This window comes from Oncorhynchus masou, chromosome 29 (assembly GCF_036934945.1).
Source record: "Oncorhynchus masou masou isolate Uvic2021 chromosome 29, UVic_Omas_1.1, whole genome shotgun sequence".
NCBI classification, from domain to species: domain Eukaryota; kingdom Metazoa; phylum Chordata; class Actinopteri; order Salmoniformes; family Salmonidae; genus Oncorhynchus; species Oncorhynchus masou.
This window is the reverse complement of record NC_088240.1, coordinates 9,562,362-9,583,086: the sequence shown is the minus strand read 5'-3', so window position 1 is coordinate 9,583,086 and position 20,725 is coordinate 9,562,362. Positions and strand designations below refer to the sequence as shown.

Genomic DNA, 20,725 nt, shown 5'->3' with positions numbered 1-20,725 from the left:
TACACATTCTGCCATGACCTATGCCATGTTAATATGATGTCTGAGTGAGAGTGACTAAAAAAATCAATGGGGGCCCCCTGGAAATCAGGGCCCCTGGGCACGTGCCCTGCATGCCCGGTTGGTAATTCGGTCATGATACAAGTTTTGATAGCTGGCTAGACTAACTAGGCTATTTACCAATGCCTACTGGGCACAGATATCAGTTCCACTTCTAGTTTTGATTTAAATTTGGTTGAGTTGTAAAGTGAATTCAGCAAAAAAATGAACCATGTCATTGGATTTAGGTTAAAGTTAGGTGAAAAACATATGAAATTCCCTTACGTCGATGACTATGCAAATCCAATCAGTTTTTCCTGTTGATTCAATGTCATCAAATACATTTTTGTTGCTGAAATTAAGTAAAAACAACGTTGTTTCAACCAGTTTTTGCCCAGTGGGAGGCTACTCGAGTAACTGTCAGGGAATTATAACAAGACGAAAACTGCAGCAATATATATTTTTAATGTTTTTATATATAGTTTTTTTTAAATGAGAGGTCCTGACATCAGTATCTTCATATGTAGCTACAGGCCCGCTGCTACAGTCTGTTGGGGCCCAAATGATATTGACTTCGGTGAGTGCTTCTATTAAATTGCCTTGATTTGTACATGCCACATGAATCAGTGGCTGATAGCCTAGGAAACTGAAGCTACATGTCTCTGTGTCGGGAGAATGGACAACAAACTATTCTTCTTCTTCTTGTCTTAAAACTCTAATATTTCCAGTCTGGTCTTGAAGAGGAAGTCATTTGGACATGCTATTTTACAGCCTGGATATCGTGTGCTAATGAGGGTAGTTAAACTGAGGTATAGGGCTCATGCCAACTGTCCTCTAGTTTTTACAGCCCTGTTGTTTTATTAATGGGGACTATAAAAGTCTTAAGGACAAACATACTGTATTTGGACACAATAAATTGCATTCCGTCTTAATGACAGAGGTCAATCCACTATCTCCTTATTTCTAGGGGGGACAATGCATACCACACTACACACTCGCAAAGGCTATGTACAGAACATGTCATACTTCTCCATGTCACTCAGGGAGGAGCTGATGGTGCTTACCAGAATGTCCCCCTTCAGCAGCAGGCCTGGCTCAATGGTGATGCAGACACTGGTCTGGCTGTCTCCCTGGACACTACTGGAAACACACACAGAGAGCCTTGTGAACACACCACACCATCACGCTATCAACCAACACACACAGAGCCTTGTGAACACACCACACCATTACGCTATCAACCAACACACAGAGAGCCTTGTGAACACACCATCATACTATCAACCAACACACACAGAGCCTTGTGAACATACCACACCATCACGCGATCAACCAACACACAAACAGAGCCTTGTGAACACACCATCACGCTATCAACCAACACACACAGAGCCTTGTGAACACACCACACCATCACGCGATCAACTAACACACAAACAGAGCCTTGCGAACACACCACACCATCACGCTATCAACCAACACACACAGAGCCTTGTGAACACACCACACCATTACGCTATCAACCAACACACACAGAGCCTTGTGAACACACCATCATACTATCAACCAACACACACAGAGCCTTGTGAACATACCACACCATCACGCGATCAACCAACACACAAACAGAGCCTTGTGAACACACCATCACGCTATCAACCAACACACACAGAGCCTTGTGAACACACCACACCATCACGCGATCAACTAACACACAAACAGAGCCTTGTGAACACACCACACCATCACGCTATCAACCAACACACACAACGAATCAACACTCCACTCCACTCCACACCAAACACAGAAACACAAAAACATGTCGTACTCTCTTGAACACAACACCACTATAAACACACACACAAACACACACACGGGTAACTGTATTGAACACGACACCACTATAAACACACACACGGGTAACTGTTTTGAACGCGACACCACTATAAACACACACACAAACCCACACACGGGTAACTGTTTTGAATGCGACACCACTATAAACACACACAAACACACACACGGGTAACTGTTTTGAACGCGACACCAATCACAGACACACACCTCTTTTACATTCACGCATCAGTTAGCTAGATGTATGATCAGCGTAGTAGATCTTGACCACTATGCTCTGGCTGAGGGTAAGGTTCTGGCTGAGGGTAATGCTCTGGCTGAAGGTAATGCTCTGGCTGAGGGTAATGTTCTGGCTGAGGGTAATGTTCCGGCTGAGGGTAATGTTCTGGCTGAGGGTAATGTTCCGGCTGAGGGTAATGCTCCGGCGGAGGGTAATGCTCCGGCTGAGGGTAATGTTCTGGCTGAGAGTAATGTTCTGGCTGAGGGTAACATTCTGGCTGAAAGTAATGTTCTGTCAGAGGGTAATGTTCTGGCTGAAAGTACTGTTCTGTCAGAGGGTAATGTTCTGGCTGAGGGTAATGTTCTGGCTGAGGGTAATGTTCTGGCTGAGGGTAATGTTCCGGCTGAAAGTAATGTTCTGGCTGAGGGTAATGTTCTGGCTGAGGGTAATGTTCTGGCTGAGGGCAATGTTCCGGCTGAGGGTAATGTTCTGGCTGAGGGTAATGTTCTGGCTGAGGGTAATGTTCTTGCTGAGGGTAATGTTCTGGCTGAGGGTAACGTTCTGGCTGAAAGTAATGTTCTGTCAGAGGGTAATGTTCTGGCTGAAAGTACTGTTCTGTCAGAGGGTAATGTTCTGGCTGAGGGTAATGTTCTGGCTGAGGGTAATGTTCCGGCTGAGGGTAATGTTCTGGCTGAGGGTAATGTTCTGGCTGAGGGTAATGTTCCGGCTGAGGGTAATGTTCTGGCTGAGGGTAATATTCCGGCTGAAAGTAATGTTCTGGCTGAGGGTAATGTTCTGTCAGAGGGTAATGTTCTGGCTGAAAGTAATGTTCTGTCAGAGGGTAATGTTCTGGCTGAAAGTAATGTTCTGGCTGAGGGTAATATTCTGGCTGAAAGTAATGTTCTGGCTGAGGGTAATATTCTGGCTGAAAGTAATGTTCTGGCTGAGGGTAATGTTCTGTCAGAGGGTAATGTTCTGGCTGAGGGTAATGTTCTGGCTGAAAGTAATGTTCTGTCAGAGGGTAATGTTCTGGCTGAAAGTAATGTTCTGGCTGAGGGTAATATTCTGGCTGAAAGTAATGTTCTGGCTGAGGGTAATGTTCTGGCTGAGGGTAATGTTCCGGCTGAGGGTAATGCTCCGGCGGAGGGTAATGCTCCGGCTGAGGGTAATGTTCTGGCTGAGAGTAATGTTCTGGCTGAGGGTAATGTTCCGGCTGAGGGTAATGCTCCGGCGGAGGGTAATGATCCGGCTGAGGGTAATGTTCTGGCTGAGAGTAATGTTCTGGCTGAGGGTAACATTCTGGCTGAAAGTAATGTTCTGTCAGAGGGTAATGTTCTGGCTGAAAGTACTGTTCTGTCAGAGGGTAATGTTCTGGCTGAGGGTAATGTTCTGGCTGAGGGTAATGTTCTGGCTGAGCGAGAGTTGCACCCCTTCTGAAAAAACCTACACTCGATCCCTCCGATGTCAACAACTACAGACCAGTATCCCTTCTTTCTTTTCTCTCCAAAACTCTTGAACGTGCCGTCCTTGGCCAGCTCTCCCGCTATCTCTCTCAGAATGACCTTCTTGATCCAAATCAGTCAGGTTTCAAGACTAGTCATTCAACTGAGACTGCTCTTCTCTGTATCACGGAGGCGCTCCGCACTGCTAAAGCTAACTCTCTCTCCTCTGCTCTCATCCTTCTAGACCTATCGGCTGCCTTCGATACTGTGAACCATCAGATCCTCCTCTCCACCCTCTCCGAGTTGGGCATCTCCGCGCGGCCCACGCTTGGATTGCGTCCTACCTGACAGGTCGCTCCTACCAGGTGGCGTGGCGAGAATCTGTCTCCCGCCACGCGCTCTCACCACTGGTGTCCCCCAGGGCTCTGTTCTAGGCCCTCTCCTATTCTCGCTATACACCAAGTCACTTGGCTCTGTCATAACCTCACATGGTCTCTCCTATCATTGCTATGCAGACGACACACAATTAATCTTCTCCTTTCCCCCTTCTGATGACCAGGTGGCGAATCGCATCTCTGCATGTCTGGCAGACATATCAGTGTGGATGACGGATCACCACCTCAAGCTGAACCTCGGCAAGACGGAGCTGCTCTTCCTCCCGGGGAAGGACTGCCCGTTCCATGATCTCGCCATCACGGTTGACAACTCCATTGTGTCCTCCTCCCAGAGCGCCAAGAACCTTGGCGTGATCCTGGACAACACCCTGTCGTTCTCAACCAACATCATGGCGGTGGCCCGTTCCTGTAGGTTCATGCTCTACAACATCCGCAGAGTACGACCCTGCCTCACACAGGAAGCGGCGCAGGTCCTAATCCAGGCACTTGTCATCTCCCGTCTGGATTACTGCAACTCGCTGTTGGCTGGGCTCCCTGCCTGTGCCATTAAACCCCTACAACTCATCCAGAACGCCGCAGCCCGTCTGGTGTTCAACCTTCCCAAGTTCTCTCACGTCACCCCGCTCCTCCGCTCTCTCCACTGGCTTCCAGTTGAAGCTCGCATCCGCTACAAGACCATGGTGCTTGCCTACGGAGCTGTGAGGGGAACGGCACCGCAGTACCTCCAGGCTCTGATCAGGCCCTACACCCAAGCAAGGGCACTGCGTTCATCCACCTCTGGCCTGCTCGCCTCCCTACCATTGAGGAAGTACAGTTCCCGCTCAGCCCAGTCAAAACTGTTCGCTGCTCTGGCCCCCCAATGGTGGAACAAACTCCCTCACGACGCCAGGACAGCGGAGTCAATCACCACCTTCCGGAGACACCTGAAACCCCACCTCTTCAAGGAATACCTAGGATAGGATAAGTAATCCTTCTCACCACCCCCCCTTAATGATTTAGATGCACTATTGTAAAGTGGCTGTTCCACTGGATGTCAGAAGGTGAATTCACCAATTTGTAAGTCGCTCTGGATAAGAGCGTCTGCTAAATGACTTAAATGTAAATGTGTTCTGGCTGAGGGTAATGTTCTTGCTGAGGGTAATGTTCTGGCTGAGGGTAACGTTCTGGCTGAAAGTAATGTTCTGTCAGAGGGTAATGTTCTGGCTGAAAGTACTGTTCTGTCAGAGGGTAATGTTCTGCCTGAGGGTAATGTTCTGGCTGAGGGTAATGTTCTGGTTGAGGGTAATGTTCCGGCTGAGGGTAATGTTCCGGCTGAGGGTAATGTTCTGGCTGAGGGTAATATTCCGGCTGAAAGTAAAGTTCTGGCTGAGGGTAATGTTCTTGTTGATGGTAATGTTCCGGCTGAGGGTAATGTTCCGGCTGAGGGTAATGTTCTGGCTGAGGGTAATGTTCTGGTTGAGGGTAATGTTCCGGCTGAGGGTAATGTTCCGGCTGAGGGTAATGTTCTGCCTGAGGGTAAAATGTTCTGGCTGAGGGTAAATGTTCTGGCTGAAAGTAATGTTCTGGCTGAGGGTAATGTTCTGGCTGAAAGTAATGTTCTGTCAGAGGGTAATGTTCTGGCTGAAAGTAATGTTCTGGCTGAGGGTAATGCTCCGGCGGAGGGTAATATTCTGGCTGAAAGTAATGTTCTGGCTGAGGTTAATATTCTGGCTGAAAGTAATGTTCTGGCTGAGGGTAATGTTCTGACTGAGGGTAATGTTCTTGTTGATGGTAACATTCTGGCTGAGAGAATGTTCTGTCAGAGGGTAATGTTCTGGCTGAAAGTACTGTTCTGTCAGAGGGTAATGTTCTGGCTGAGGGTAATGTTCTGGCTGAGGGTAATGTTCTGGCTGAGGGTAATTTCCTGGCTGAGGATAATGTTCCGGCTGAAAGTAATGTTCTGGCTGAGGGTAATGTTCTGGCTGAGGGTAATGTTCCGGCTGAAAGTAATGTTCTGGCTGAGGGTAATGTTCTGGCTGAGGGTAATGTTCTGGCTGAGGGTAATGTTCTGGCTGAGGGTAATGTTCCAGCTGAAAGTAATGTTCTGGCTGAGGGTAATGTTCTGGCTGAGGGTAATGTTCTGGCTGAGGGTAATGTTCCGGCTGAGGGTAATGTTCTGGCTGAGGGTAATGTTCCGGCTGAAAGTAATGTTCTGGCTGAGGGTAAAATGTTCTGGCTGAGGGTAAAATGTTCTGGCTGAAAGTAATGTTCTGCTTGAGGGTAATGTTCTGGCTGAAAGTAATGTTCTGTCAGAGGGTAATGTTCTGGCTGAAAGTAATGTTCTGGCTGATGGTAATATTCTGGCTGAAAGTAATGTTCTAACTGAGGGTAATATTCTGGCTGAAAGTAATGTTCTGGCTGAGGGTAATGTTCTGGATAAGGGTAATGTTCTGGCTGAGGGTAATGTTCTGGACTTATTTCACTGGCTCCTCAAGTTACTAATAACACTAATACTGATCATAACACTAGGCTGGAACAGCTGAGGCTGGGGAACTACAGACTGGGTCTGGGGAACTAGAACCTGGGGCTGTGGAACTCGAATCTGGGGTTGGGAACTAGAGACTGGGGCTGTGGAACTAGAGACTGGGGCTGGGGAACTGGAGAGGGGATGGGGAACTAGAGACTGAGGAACTATAGACTGGGACTGGGGAACTAGAGACTGGGGCTGGGGAACTAGAGACTGGGGCTGGGGAACTAGAGACTGGGGCTGGGGAACTAGAGACTGGGCCTGGGGAACTACAGACTGGGGCTGGGGAACTGGAGAGGGAATGGGGAACTAGAGACAGAGGAACTAGAGACTGGGGGTGGGGAACTAGAGACCGAGGCTGGGGAACTAGAGTCTGGGGAACTAGAGACTGTGGTTGGGGAACTAAATACTGTGGCTGGGGAACTAGAGACTGAGCCTGGGGAACTAGAGACTGAGCCTGGGGAACTAGAGACTGGTGCTGTGAAACCAGAGACTGGGGCTGGGGAACTAGAGACTGGGGCTGGGGAACTAGAGACTGGGCCTGGGGAACTAGAGACTGGGCCTGGGGAACTAGAGACTGGGGAACTAGAGACTGGGGCTGGGGAACTAGAGACTGGGCCTGGGGAACTAGAGACTGTGGAACTAGAGACTGGGGAACTAGAGACTGGGCCTGGGGAACTAGAGACGGGCTGGGGAACTAGAGACTGGGCCTGGGGAACTAGAGACTTGGCCTGGGGAACTAGAGACTGGGGAACTAGAGACTGGGGCTGGGGAACTAGAGACTGGGCCTGGGGAACTAGAGACTGGGGAACTAGAGACTGGGGAACTAGAGACTGGGCCTGGGGAACTAGAGACTGGGCCTGGGGAACTAGAGACTGGGAAACTAGAGACTGGGCCTGGGGAACTAGAGACTGGGGAACTAGAGACTGGGCCTGGGGAACTAGAGACTGGGGAACTAGAGACTAGGCCTGGGGAACTAGAGACTGGGAAACTAGAGACTGGGCCTAGGGAACTAGAGACTAGGCCTGGGGAACTAGAGACTGTGGAACTAGAGACTGGGCCTGGGGAACTAGAGACTGGGGAACTAGAGACTAGGCCTGGGGAACTAGAGACTGGGAAAACTAGAGACTGGGCCTAGGGAACTAGAGACTAGGCCTGGGGAACTAGAGACTGTGGAACTAGAGACTGGGCCTGGGGAACTAGAGACTGGGGAACTAGAGACTGGGCCTGGGGAACTAGAGACTGGGGAACTAGAGACTAGGCCTGGGGAACTAGAGACTGGGGCTGGGGAACTAGAGACTGGGGAACTAGAGACTGGGCCTGGGGAACTAGAGACTGGGCATGGGAACTAGAGACTGGGGAGCTAGAGACTAGGGAACTAGAGACTGGGCCTGTGGAACTAGAGACTGGGCCTGGGGAACAAGAGACTGGGAAACTAGAGACTGGGCCTGGGGAACTAGAGACTAGGCCTGGGGAACTAGAGACTGGGGAACTAGAGACTGGGCCTGGGGAACTAGAGACTGGGCCTGGGAAACTAGAGACTGGGCCTGGGGAACTAGAGACTGGGCCTGGGGAACTAGAGACTGGGGAACTAGAGACTGGGGAGCTAGAGACTGGGCCTGGGGAACTAGAGACTGGGCCTGGGGAACTAGAGACTGGGAAACTAGAGACTGGGCCTGGGGAACTAGAGACTAGGCCTGGGGAACTAGAGACTGGGCCTGGGGAACTAGAGACTGGGGAACTAGAGACTGGGCCTGGGGAACTAGAGACTGGGCCCGGGGAACTAGAGACTGGGGAACTAGAGACTAGGCCTGGGGAACTAGAGACTGGGCCTGGGGAACTAGAGACTGGGGAACTAGAGACTGGGCCTGGGGAACTAGAGACTGGGCCTGGGGAGGCTAGCTAAACATAATAACGTGTGGCAAGCACACAATGGATTTACTGGTGTAAACTGTGTGTGCGTGTGTGCGTGTGCGTGTGTGTGTGTGTGTGTGTGTGTGTGTGTGTGTGTGTGTGTGTGTGTGTGTGTGTGTGTGTGTGTGTGTGTGTGTGTGTGTGTGTGTGCGTGTGCGTGTGCATGTGCGTGTGCGTGTGCATGTGTACTTACTAGATCCCAGATGTGTAGACTGGCTGCATGGCCTGATAGATCTTGAGGAAAGGGCGACAACCTGAAAAGCAATCGCAGTACACTGAGTAAGTATGCGTGCGTGCTTGCGTGCGTGTGTGTGTGTGTGCACGTGTCAACTCTCACCTCCTTTGGACTCAAAGTTGGGGATGCCGTGCATGATGACGTGGTGAAGGAACAGGGGTTTGTTGTTGATCTTAATATTCCCAGAAAGAAGGCCGCTAAAGTACTGTACATACCTGGGGGAGAGACAGGAGAGAGAGAGAGAAAGAGAGACAGGAGAGAGAGAGATACAGGAGAAAGAGAGACAGAGAGAGACAGGAGAGAGAGAGAGAGATACAGGAGAGAGAGAGAGACAGAGAGAGAGACAGGTGAGAGAGAGAGAGAGAGAGAGAGAGAGAGAGAGAGAGAGAGAGAGAGAGAGAGAGAGAGGAGAGAGAGGGAGAGAGATACAGGAGAGAGAGAGACAGAGAGAGAGACAGGTGAGAGAGAGAGAGAGAGAGAGAGAGAGAGAGAGAGAGAGGGAGACAGGAGAAGGCAAGGAAGAAAAGGATTGAGAGAAAAACATTTACCATCATTGTAAACTGGACATGCTATCTCTACTTATAAGCGTTGCAAAGACAACAACAGAAGCTTACATCATGCATAGTCACTTATGATGTTCAGTCTACGGATGAATCAGACATTGCCTTAGCTGTATAAATTAGGACGCAAAAGGACCCAATTAGGACGCGACAGGAGGCCTCTGTTGCCGCTACAGTAAATGTCAATAAATTGAAAGAAAGACAAAGAGAGTGGTTTGGAGAGTAAGGTGAACTCTATTGGTCGAGTATCTCCCTTCACTCTGGGACCGAAAACATAAAGAGACATGAAACAAGAAATGATAGTGGGGTCAAAGAGGAAGTAGAGAGGTCAGACAGGAAGTGAAAGAAAACTGACCTCTTCTGAGACGGCTGACCCACAGGAAGTACTTTGTCTTCATAGAACCTCTTCATTGCGAACCTGTCCAGGGCCTGGTCGGCACTAAACACATAGCGACAAACATCTCGTCAGAACTCATACCCACACACGTTTTACAGTAGTGTTTTTGCAGCTATGACTGTATAGCATTCACAATAGTGTTTTTGCAGACATGACTGTAGTATGATATAGTATTTACTGTAGTGTTTCTGCGGACATGACTGAAGTAAACTATAATATTCACTGTAGTGTTTCGTGGACATGACTGTAGTATACTGTAGTATTCACTGTAGTGTTTCGTGGACATGACTGTAGTATAATATAGTATTCACTGTAGTGTTTCGTGGACATGACTGTAGTATAATATAGTATTCACTGTAGTGTTTCGTGGACATGACTGTAGTATAATATAGTATTCACTGTAGTGTTTCGTGGACATGACTGTAGTATAATATAGTATTCACTGTAGTGTTTCGTGGACATGACTGTAGTATAATATAGTATTCACTGTAGTGTTTCGTGGACATGACTGTAGTATATTGTAGTATTCACTGTCGTGTTTCGTGGACATGACTGTAGTATAATATAGTATTCACTGTAGTGTTTTGTGGACATGACTGTAGTATATTGTAGTATTCACTGTCGTGTTTCGTGGACATGACTGTAGTATATTGAAGCAACAGTTGTCGACAAGGGTTAGCTAACATGGCACAACTACCAGACTATGCCTACTGTTTAATGAGGGGAACATCTCAACCAGAGCATAAGAAACACAGGTTGGAAAATAAGTACAGCAACGTTTCTCACCGTTTTTGGACATCTTGTGAACTTGATCAGCTGAATCTCTGTGAAAACACTGCTGTATTTCAGAAAGCTATCTAGTGGAAGTAACTGATCTAAGAAGTAATTTGGTGTACTCATGTAAATGTGTTATTTATCTGTGTTGGTCCCATGTTCCATGAGCCAAAATAAAATAACCCAGAAATCTCTCAAATTCTGTGTGTTTGTAGTTCTCTCAGATTCTGTGCACACATTTGTTTACATCCCTGTTAGTGAGTATTTCTCCTTCGTCAAGATAATGCATCCACCTGACATGAGGTGATATATGTGTTATATCAAGAAGCTGATTAAACTGCATGATCATTACACAGGTGCACATTCTGCTAGGAACAATAAAAGGCCACTCTAAAATGTGCAGTTTTGTCGCACAACAAAATGCCACAGATGTCTCACGTTTTGAAGGAGCAAGCAATTGGCATGCTGACTGCAGCAATGTCCACCAGAGCTGTTTCCAATAATTCAAAACTGCGGACCAAGTGTAGCCACGCCAGCCCAGGATTTCCACACCCAACTTCTTCACCTGTGGGATCATCTGAGACCAGTCACCCAGACAGCTGATGGAACCTTGGGTTTGCACAACTGAAGAATTTCTGCACAAACTGTCTGAAACCGTCTCAGGTAAGCTCATCTGTGTGCTCGTCATCCTCACCAGGGTCTTAACCTAACAGCAGTTTGTCACCGTAACCGACTTCAGTGGACAAATGATCACCTTTGATGGCTACTGGCATGCTGGAGAAGTGTGCTCTTCACGGATGAATCCTGGCTTCAACTGTACCAGGTAGATGGCGGGTGTCATGTGGGCGAGCGGTTTGCTGATGTCAATTTTTTTTTATTTTTTTATTTCACCTTTATTTAACCAGGTAGGCTAGTTGAGAACAGGTTCTCATTTGCAACTGCGACCTGGCCAAGATAAAGCATAGCAGTGTGAACAGACAACACAGAGTTACACATGGAGTAAACGTTGTGAACAGAGTGCCCCACGGTGGCGGTGGGGTGATGGTATGGGCAGACATTAACTATGGACAATGAACACAATTGTATTTTATCTATGTTAATTTGAATACAGCATCATACCGTGATGAGATCCTGAGGCCATAGGTGCCATTCATCTGCCGCCATCACCTCATGTTATAAGAGTTTCCTCCTAGGCTAGGAAACACTGTCACCACCGATAAATCTTCGATAATCGAGAATTTTTCTACGGCCGGCCATGCTTTCCTCCTAGCTACCGCTACACAGGTCAAAAGCCCTGCACCCCCCACAGCAGCTCGCACAAGCCTCCCCCACTTCTCCTTCACCCAAATCCAGATAGCTGGACCCCTATAATTCAGCTGGGCTAGACAATCTGGACCCTCTCTTTCTAAAATTATCTGCCGCAATTGTCGCAATTGTTGCCCCTATTTACTAGCCTGTTCAACCTCTGTTTTGTATCGTCTAGGATCCCCAAAGGTTGGAAAGCTGCCGAGGTCACCCCCTTCTTTAAAGGGGGAGACACCCTGGACCAAAACTGTTCCAGACCTATATCTATTCTACCCTGCCCTTCGGAGGTCTTCGAAAGCCAAGTTAACAAACAGATCACCGACCATTTCGAATCCTACCGTACCTTCTCCGCTATGCAATCTGGCTTCCGATTTGGTCATCGGTGCACCTCAGCCACACTCAAGGTCCTAAATGATATCATAACCGCCATCGATAAAAGACAGTACTGTGCACCTGTATTCATCGACCTGGCTAAGGCTTTCGACTCTGTCAATCACCGCATTCTCATCGACAGACTCTATAGCCTTGGTTTCTCAAATGATTGCCTTGCTTGGTTCACCAACTACTTCTCAGAAAGAGTTCAGTGTGTCAAATTGGATGGCCTGTTGTCCGGACCTCTGGCAGTCTCTATGGGGGTGCCACAGGGTTCAATTCTCCGGCCAACGCTTTTCTCTGTGTACATCAATGATGTCGCTCTTGCTGCTGGTGATTCTCTGATCAACCTCTATGCAGACGACACCATTCTGTATACTTCTGGCCCTTCTTTGGACACTGTGTTAAAAAACCTCCAGACGAGCTTCAATGACATACAACTCTCCTTCTGTGGCCTACAACTGCTCTTAAATGCAAGTAAAACTAAATGCATGCTCTTCAACTGATCACTGCCCGCACCTGCCCACCCGTCTACTCTGGACGGTTCTGACTTAATATAAATATGTGGACAACTACACATACCTTGGTGTCTGGTTAGACTGTAAACTGTCCTTCCATACTCACATTAAGCATCTGCAATCCAAAATTAAATCTAGAATCGACTTCCTATTTCGCAACAAAGCATCCTTCACTCACGCTGCCAAACATACCCTCGTAAAACTGACTATCCTACTAATCCTCAATGTCATTTACAAAATAGCCTCCAACACTCTACTCAGCAAATTGGATGCAGTCTATCACAGTGCCTTCCATTTTGTCACCAAAGCCCCATATACTGTACTTCCCAACACTGAGATCTGTATGCTCTCGTTGGCTGGCCCTCGCTTCATATTCGTCGCCAAACTCACTGGCTCCAGGTCATCTATAAGTATTTTCTTGGTAAAGCCCTGCCTTATCTCGGCTCACTGGTCACCATAGCAGCACCCACCCATAGCACGCACTCCAGCAGGTATATATCACTGGTCACCATAGCAACACCCACCTGTAGCACGCACTCCAGCAGGTATATATCACTGGTCACCATAGCAACACCCACCTGTAGCACACACTCCAGCAGGTATATCTCACTGGTCACCATAGCAGCACTCACCCGTAGCACGTGCTCCAGCAGGCATATCTCACTGGTCACCATAGCAACACCCACCTGTAGCACGCACTCCAGCAGGTATATCTTACTGGTCACCATAGCAACACCCACCCGTACGCACTCCAGCACGTACAGCTCACTGGTCACCATAGCAACACCCACCCGTATCACGCACTCCAACAGGTATATCTCACTGGTCACCATAGCAACACCCACCTGTTGCACGCACTCCAGCAGGTATATCTCACTGGTCACCATAGCAACACCCACCTGTAGCACGCACTCCAGCAGGTATATCTCACTGGTCATCCCCAAAGCCAATTCCCCATTTGGACATATTTCCCTCCAGTTCTCTGCTGCCAATGACTGGAACAAATTGCAAAAATCACTGAAGCTGGAGACTCATATTTCCCTCACTAACTTTCAGCATCAGCTGTCAGAGCATCTTAACTAGCATTGCACCTGCACATAGCCCATCTGCAAATAGCCCACCCAACTAGCTCATCCCCATATCGTTTTTGTTTTTTTGCTCCTTTGCACCCCAGTCTCTCCACTTGCACATTCACATTCTGTACATCTGTATCACTCTAGTGTTTAATTGCTAAATTGTAATTATTTCGGCAATATGGCCGATTTAGTGCCTTACCTCCCTAATCTTAGGGGCAGCATGGTAGCCTAGTGGTTAGAACGTTGGACTAGTAACCAGAAGGTTGCAAGTTCAAATCCCTGAGCTCACAAGGTACAAATATGTTGTTCTGCCCCTGAACAGGCAGTTAACCCACTGTTCCTAGGCTGTCATTGAAGATAAGAATTTGTTCTTCACTGACTTGCCTAGTAAAAAAAAAATAAGCTTACTTCATTTGCACACACTGGATATTGACTGTTACAGATACAAGTATCCTGTGTGTGTTTCTTTTCTCTCCCCTCACAGGTGAAAATCATCAATCAGAAGACACACCTCCTCCTGTTTCCTACCCAATCACCATTCCTTTCCCTTTGTTTAAAAACCCTGTCAGTTGTTTGCTGTAGAGCTCAATCTCTCTGTAATGCCATGTCTGTAGGTCTCTGTTTCACTCTCTCTTTGTGTCTTGACCTCTCTTTTGTTTGAGCACCTCCATAGCACTTTGTCATCACCTGTGAGTATTGTTTTTGGTTATGGTGTTTGTTTGCTGGTGGGAAAAGGGGGAACCAAGGCAAGTCGCCCATGGGCATACACTACCCGTTGGTAAACTTTGTTAAATACACTAGTTAGAACTGGGTGGACCACCCACTGTATTTTTGGTTAGTTACTTAGCTGTTGTTAAAGTAGGCTAGTCTAGCTTAGGGTTGTTTTTGAATACGTATTGTTTCTTTCCTTTGGTCCAGCTACCTGGTTAAACCTACCTGGTTAAAGGTGAAATAAAATAATAATAATAATAATAATAATAATGTTTCAGCGTGAAAATGCACGGCCCCATGTTGCAAGGATCTGTACACAATTCCTGGAAGCTGAAAATGTCACAGTTCTTCCATGGCCTACATACTCACCAGACATGTTGCCCATTGAGCGTGTTTGGGTTGCTCTGGATCAACATGTACGATAGGGTGTTCCAGTTCCCGCCAATATCTAGCAACTTCGTAAAGCCATTGAAGAGGAGTGGGACAATGTTCCCAAGGCCACAATCAACAGCCTGATCAACTCTCTGTTAAGGATATCTGTCATGCTGCATGAGGCTGTGCCTCACACCAGATACCGACTGGTTTTCTGATCCACACCCCTACCTTTTTTTTTAAGGTATCTGTGACCAATAGATGCACATCTGTATTCCCAGTGAAGTGAAATCCATAGATTCGGGCCTAATGACTTTTTTTCTATTGACTGATTTCCTTATATGGACTGCAACTGAGTAAAATCTTTGAAATTGTTGCGATTATATTTTTGTTCAGTGTACAATAGTCATGGCTGCACAACACTACAGTGAATACTACACTATACTACAGTCATGTCCGCCAAAACACTACAGTGAATACTATAGTATACATTTATAAATGTTTAGTCATTTAGCAGATGCTCTTATCCAGAGCAATTTGACAGATCTTTCACCTAGTCAGCTCGGTGATTTGAACCAGCAACCTTTCGGTTACTGGCCCAGGCTTCCTGCCTCCCCAGTAAAGTACGCAAAAATATATGTATATGAATATAGTAATACTACAGTATTTAGACTATAGTATACTAAAAGTATTATTTTATGTGGGTGTAGCGCTCACTCATATCTATAGACCTCTTCAAAGGACTCTATTTTAACTGTTAAAAAAGTGATGCTAGTGTCAAGAGACTGTGACCCCCAATACATCCAAAGGTCCCAATACATTCAATGGCCCCAATACATCCAATGGCCCCAATACATCCAATGGCCCCAATACATCCAATGGCCCCAATACATCCAATGGCCCCAATACATCCATTGGCTGCAATACAATATATCAAATGGCCCCAATACATCCAATGACCCCAATACATTCAATTACAAATATACATCCAATGGCCTCTATACATCCAATGGCCCCAATACTTCCATTGGCTGCAATACAATATATCAAATGGCCCCAATACATCCAATGACCCCAATACATTCAATTACGAATATACATCCAATGGCCCAAATCATTCCAATGGCCCCAATACATCCAATGGCCCAAATCATTCCAATGGCCTCAATACATCCAATGACCCCAATACTTCCATTGGCTGCAATACAATATATCAAATGGCCCCAATACATCCAATGGCCCAAATCATTCCAATGGCCTCAATACATCCAATGACCCCAATACTTCCATTGGCTGCAATACAATACATCCAATGGCCCCAATACATTCAATTACGAATATACATCCAATGGCCCAAATCATTCCAATGGCCTCAATACATTTCATAAATGTCATAAACCGTAAGGCTCTACAGAGGGTAGTGAGGTCTGCACAACGCATCACCGGGGGCAAACTACCTGCCCTCCAGGACACCTACACCACCCGATGTTACAGGAAGGCCATAAAGATCATCAAGGACAACAACCACCCGAGCCACTGCCTGTTCACCCCGCTATCTTCCAGAAGGCGAGGTCAGTACAGGTGCATCAAAGCTGGGCCCGAGAGACTGAAAAACAGCTTCTATCTCAAGGCCATCAGACTGTTAAACAGCAACCACTAACATTGCGTGGCTGCTGCCAACACACTGATTCAACTCCAGCCACTTTAATAATGGGAATTGATGGGAAATGATGTAAAATATATCACTAGCCACTTTAAACAATGCTACCTAATATAATGTTTACATACCCTACATTATTCATCTCATATGTATACGTATATACTGGACTCTATATCATCTACTGCATCTTTATGTAATACATGTATCTCTAGCCACTTTAACTATGCCACTTTGTTTACATACTCGTCTCATATGTATATACTGTACTCAATACCATCTACTGTATCTTGCCTATGCTGCTCTATACCATCACTCATTCATATATCTTTATGTACATATTCTTTATCCCCTTACACTTGTGTATAAGACAGTAGTTTTGGAATTGTTAGTTAGATTACTTGTTGGTTATTACTGCATTGTCGGAACTAGAAGCACAAGCATTTCGCTACACTTGCATTAACATCTGCTAACCATGTGTATGTGACAAATGCATTTGATTTGATTTGATTTGAATATATCCAATGGCCCCAATACTTCCATTGGCTGCAATACAATATATCAAATGGCCCCAATACATCCAAGGGCCCCAATACATTCAATTACGCATTACATCCAATTACCCAATACATCCAAAGGCCCCAATATATCAAATGGCCCCAATATATCCAACGGCCCCAATACATTCAATTACGCATTACATCCAATTACCCAATACATCCAATGGCTGCAATACATCCAAAGGCCCCAATAAATCCAATGGCCCCGATACATCCAATGGCCCCAATATATCCAATGGCCCTGATATATCCAATGGCCCCACTACATCCAATGGCCCCAATAAATCCAATGGCCCCAATATATCCAATGGCCCCAATATATCCAATGGCCCCGATATATCCAATGGCCCCACTACATCCAATGGCCCCAATACATCCAATGGCCCCAATATATCCAATGGCCCCGACATATCCAATGGCCCTGATATATCCAATGGCCCCAATACATCCAATGGCCCCAATACATCCAATGGCCCCAATACATCCAATGGCCCCAATATATCCAATGGCCCCGATATATCCAATGGCCCCAATATATCCAATGGCCCCGATACATCCAATGGCCCCGATATATCCAATGGCCCCAATATATCCAATGGCCCCAATATATCCAATGGCCCCGAGATATCCAATGGCCCCGATATATCCAATGGCCCCGACATATCCAATGGCCCTGATATATCCAATGGCCCCAATACATCCAATGGCCCCAATACATCCAATGGCCCCAATACATCCAATGGCCCCAATATATCCAATGGCCCCGATATATCCAATGGCCCCAATATATCCAATGGCCCCGATACATCCAATGGCCCCGATATATCCAATGGCCCCAATATATCCAATGGCCCCGATATATCCAATGGCCCCGATATATCCAATGGCCCCAATACATCCAATGGCCCCAATACATCCAATAGCCCCAATACATCCAATGGCCCCAATACATCCAATGGCCCCAATATATCCAATGGCCCCAATACATCCAATGGCCCCAATACATCCATTGACATAATAGCAGATAGATGAAAACCCAGAAAGCTGCTCCTCTTCGCGGACGTTGTCATTTTAGTGAACTCGCAGTGCTGTCTTGCTTTATCTGCATTGACTTAATTAGGGCCTGCTTTGTTATAATTAAGTGCTGTTAAGTGTGAGGATGTGTGTTTACCTGGCTGATATGTTGCTGTAATGCATGTATGCTGCCACCACCACTCCTGTTCGCCCTCGGTTCCCCTACAGAGACAACATCAAACAAGGATTACCAATCTGGAAGTATTGCTTTCACATATTGGTCATTCAGAAGCTATCTATTGGGAAAGGAAAAGGACGGCCGTCTACTGTCTCTGAGCAGCATAAACCATACAAAGGGTCTGATACTGTATGTGTATGACAGCGCTATTGTTCCTCAACATGCTTGAGAGGGCTTTAGTTAGCACAGTACAGTATCACACAGTATCTCACCTTGTTGTGTATCACTACTACATTGTGACTGTCTGCACTCAGCCAACTGTCCATAGCCTTACAGATAGTGCAGATCTTATCCAGGGCAGGCGCGTGGTGGTCCGGCCAGCCAAAGTCCAACACTTTTGGGTTGAGCTGGTTGATGTCACAGCGTTTCTCGCTGAGGTTGAAGAGCTGAAAGAGCAATGTGTTTCATCTCATTGAGTTCCTTTTTATTATTTTCTACAGAGAGTAAAATGACAGAGGGTAAGCTGATCCTAGATCAGTGTCTACAGGAGAAACTTCAGGATGATACAGATCTACAGTCAGCTTTTTTGTTTCCACCCCTTAAAAGGAAAGCCTATGAATTGGTAGTGTGAGCTGATCCTAGATCAGTGGGGTGGCCCTCACCAGGTAGTTGTCTTGGTGTTTGGAGCGCAGCATGGAAGCCACCTCGCGGAGGTTTGCAGAGTAGCTGTTCTCATCCGCAGAGCTGGAGAAGGACACTGAGATGATCCGCTCAGTGATGTAGACCAGGTCCAACTCATAGTTCTCTTCCAGGGCCTGTAGCAGACTCACACTCCTGAGGGAGGGAGGGAGGGAGGGAGGGAGGGAGGGAGGGAGAAAACGTTTTACACTTTCCATGGCAATAAAGCTTTGTGAATTAAATTAATTAAATTGTGAGAGTAGGGAGATCTTCCATCACAAGTTGAATCACAAGTTAAAGACAGTAGACTACTTGTATTTACTTTATAGCATTTGCTTTGGTAACATCAGAGTCTCTTTCATGCCAATAAAACATATTTTGAATTTGAGATGGCGAGAGAGAGCGAGAGAGAGAGAGAGAGAGAGAGAGAGAGAGAGCCAGACATCAGAGGGGCCCCCATGTCATATCATGGTAGGACAGATGTAATGAAATGGGGAGAGAGAGAGAGAGAGAGAGAGAGACACAGACAGACACAGACAGACAGACAGACAGACAAACAGACATCAGAGAGACCCCCGTGCCATATCATGGTAGGACAGATGTAATGAGAGAGAGAGAGAGAGAGAGAGAGAGAGACAGACAGACAGACAGACAGACAGACATCAGAGGGACCCCCGTGTCATATCATGGTAGGACAGATGTAATGAAATGGGGAGAGAGAGAGAGAGAGAGAGAGAGAGACACAGACAGACAGAAAGACAGACAGACATCAGAGGGACCCCCGTGCCATATCATGGTAGGACAGATGTAATGAGATGGAGAGAGAGAGAGGGAGAGAGAGAGAGAGAGAGAGAGAGAGAGAGAGACAGACAGACAGACAGACAGACAGACAGACAGCCAGACATCAGAGGGACCCCCGTGTCATATCATGGTAGGACAGATGTAATGAGATGGAGAGGGAGAGAGAGAGAGAGAGAGAGAGAGACAGACAGACAGACAGACAGCCAGACATCAGAGGGACCCCCGTGTCATATCATGGTAGGACAGATGTAATGAAATGGGGGGAGAGAGAGAGAGAGAGAGAGGGAGAGAGAGAGACAGACAGACAGACAGCCAGACATCAGAGGGACCCCCGTGTCATATCATGGTAGGACATATGTAATGAAATGGGGAGAGCGAGAGAGAGAGAGAGAGAGGGAGAGAGAGAGACAGACAGACAGACATCAGAGGGACCCCCGTGCCATATCATGGTAGGACAGATGTAATGAGATGGGGAGAGAGAGAGAGAGAGAGAGAGAGAGAGAGAGAGAGAGAGAGAGAGAGAGAGAGAGAGAGAGAGAGAGAGAGAGAGAGAGAGAGAGAGAGAGAGAGAGAGAGAGAGAGAGAGAGAGAGAGAGAGAGAGAGAGAGAGAGAGAGAGAGAGAGAGAGAGAGAGAGAGAGAGAGAGAGAGAGAGAGAGAGAGAGAGAGAGAGAGGGAGAGAGAGAGAGAGAGAGAGAGACAGACATCAGAGGGACCCCGTGCCATATCATGGTAGGACAGATGTAATGAGAGGAGAGAGAGAGAGAGAGAGAGAGAGAGAGAGAGAGAGAGAGAGAGAGAGAGAGAGAGAGAGAGAGAGAGAGAGAGAGAGAGAGAGAGAGAGAGAGAGAGAGACAGACATCAGAGGGACCCCCGTGCCATATCATGGTAGGACAGATGTAATGAGATGGAGAGAGAGAGAGAGAGAGAGAGAGAGAGAGAGAGAGAGAGAGAGAGAGAGAGAGAGAGAGAGAGAGAGAGAGAGAGAGAGAGAGAGAGAGAGAGAGAGAGAGAGAGAGAGAGAGAGAGAGAGAGAGACATCAGAGGGACCCCGTGCCATATCATGGTAGGACAGATGCAATGAGAGAGAGAGAGAGAGAGAGAGAGAGAGAGAGAGAGAGAGAGACAGAGAGAGACAGAGAGAGGACACG

At 47.0% G+C, this 20,725-nt stretch overlaps 1 protein-coding gene across 1 annotated transcript in view; it reads right to left on the bottom strand.

The window, feature by feature from the left end:
• LOC135518965 (tensin-1-like) overlaps window positions 1–20,725 on the bottom strand; it is a 511,087-nt gene that overhangs the window by 83,400 nt on the left and 406,962 nt on the right. Inside the window, 7 exon segments of the mRNA XM_064943949.1 lie at window positions 1,101–1,176; window positions 8,561–8,621; window positions 8,705–8,817; window positions 9,518–9,601; window positions 18,076–18,140; window positions 18,369–18,542; window positions 18,759–18,930. Of these exon segments, the coding sequence (XP_064800021.1) occupies window positions 1,101–1,176; window positions 8,561–8,621; window positions 8,705–8,817; window positions 9,518–9,601; window positions 18,076–18,140; window positions 18,369–18,542; window positions 18,759–18,930 (745 nt within the window).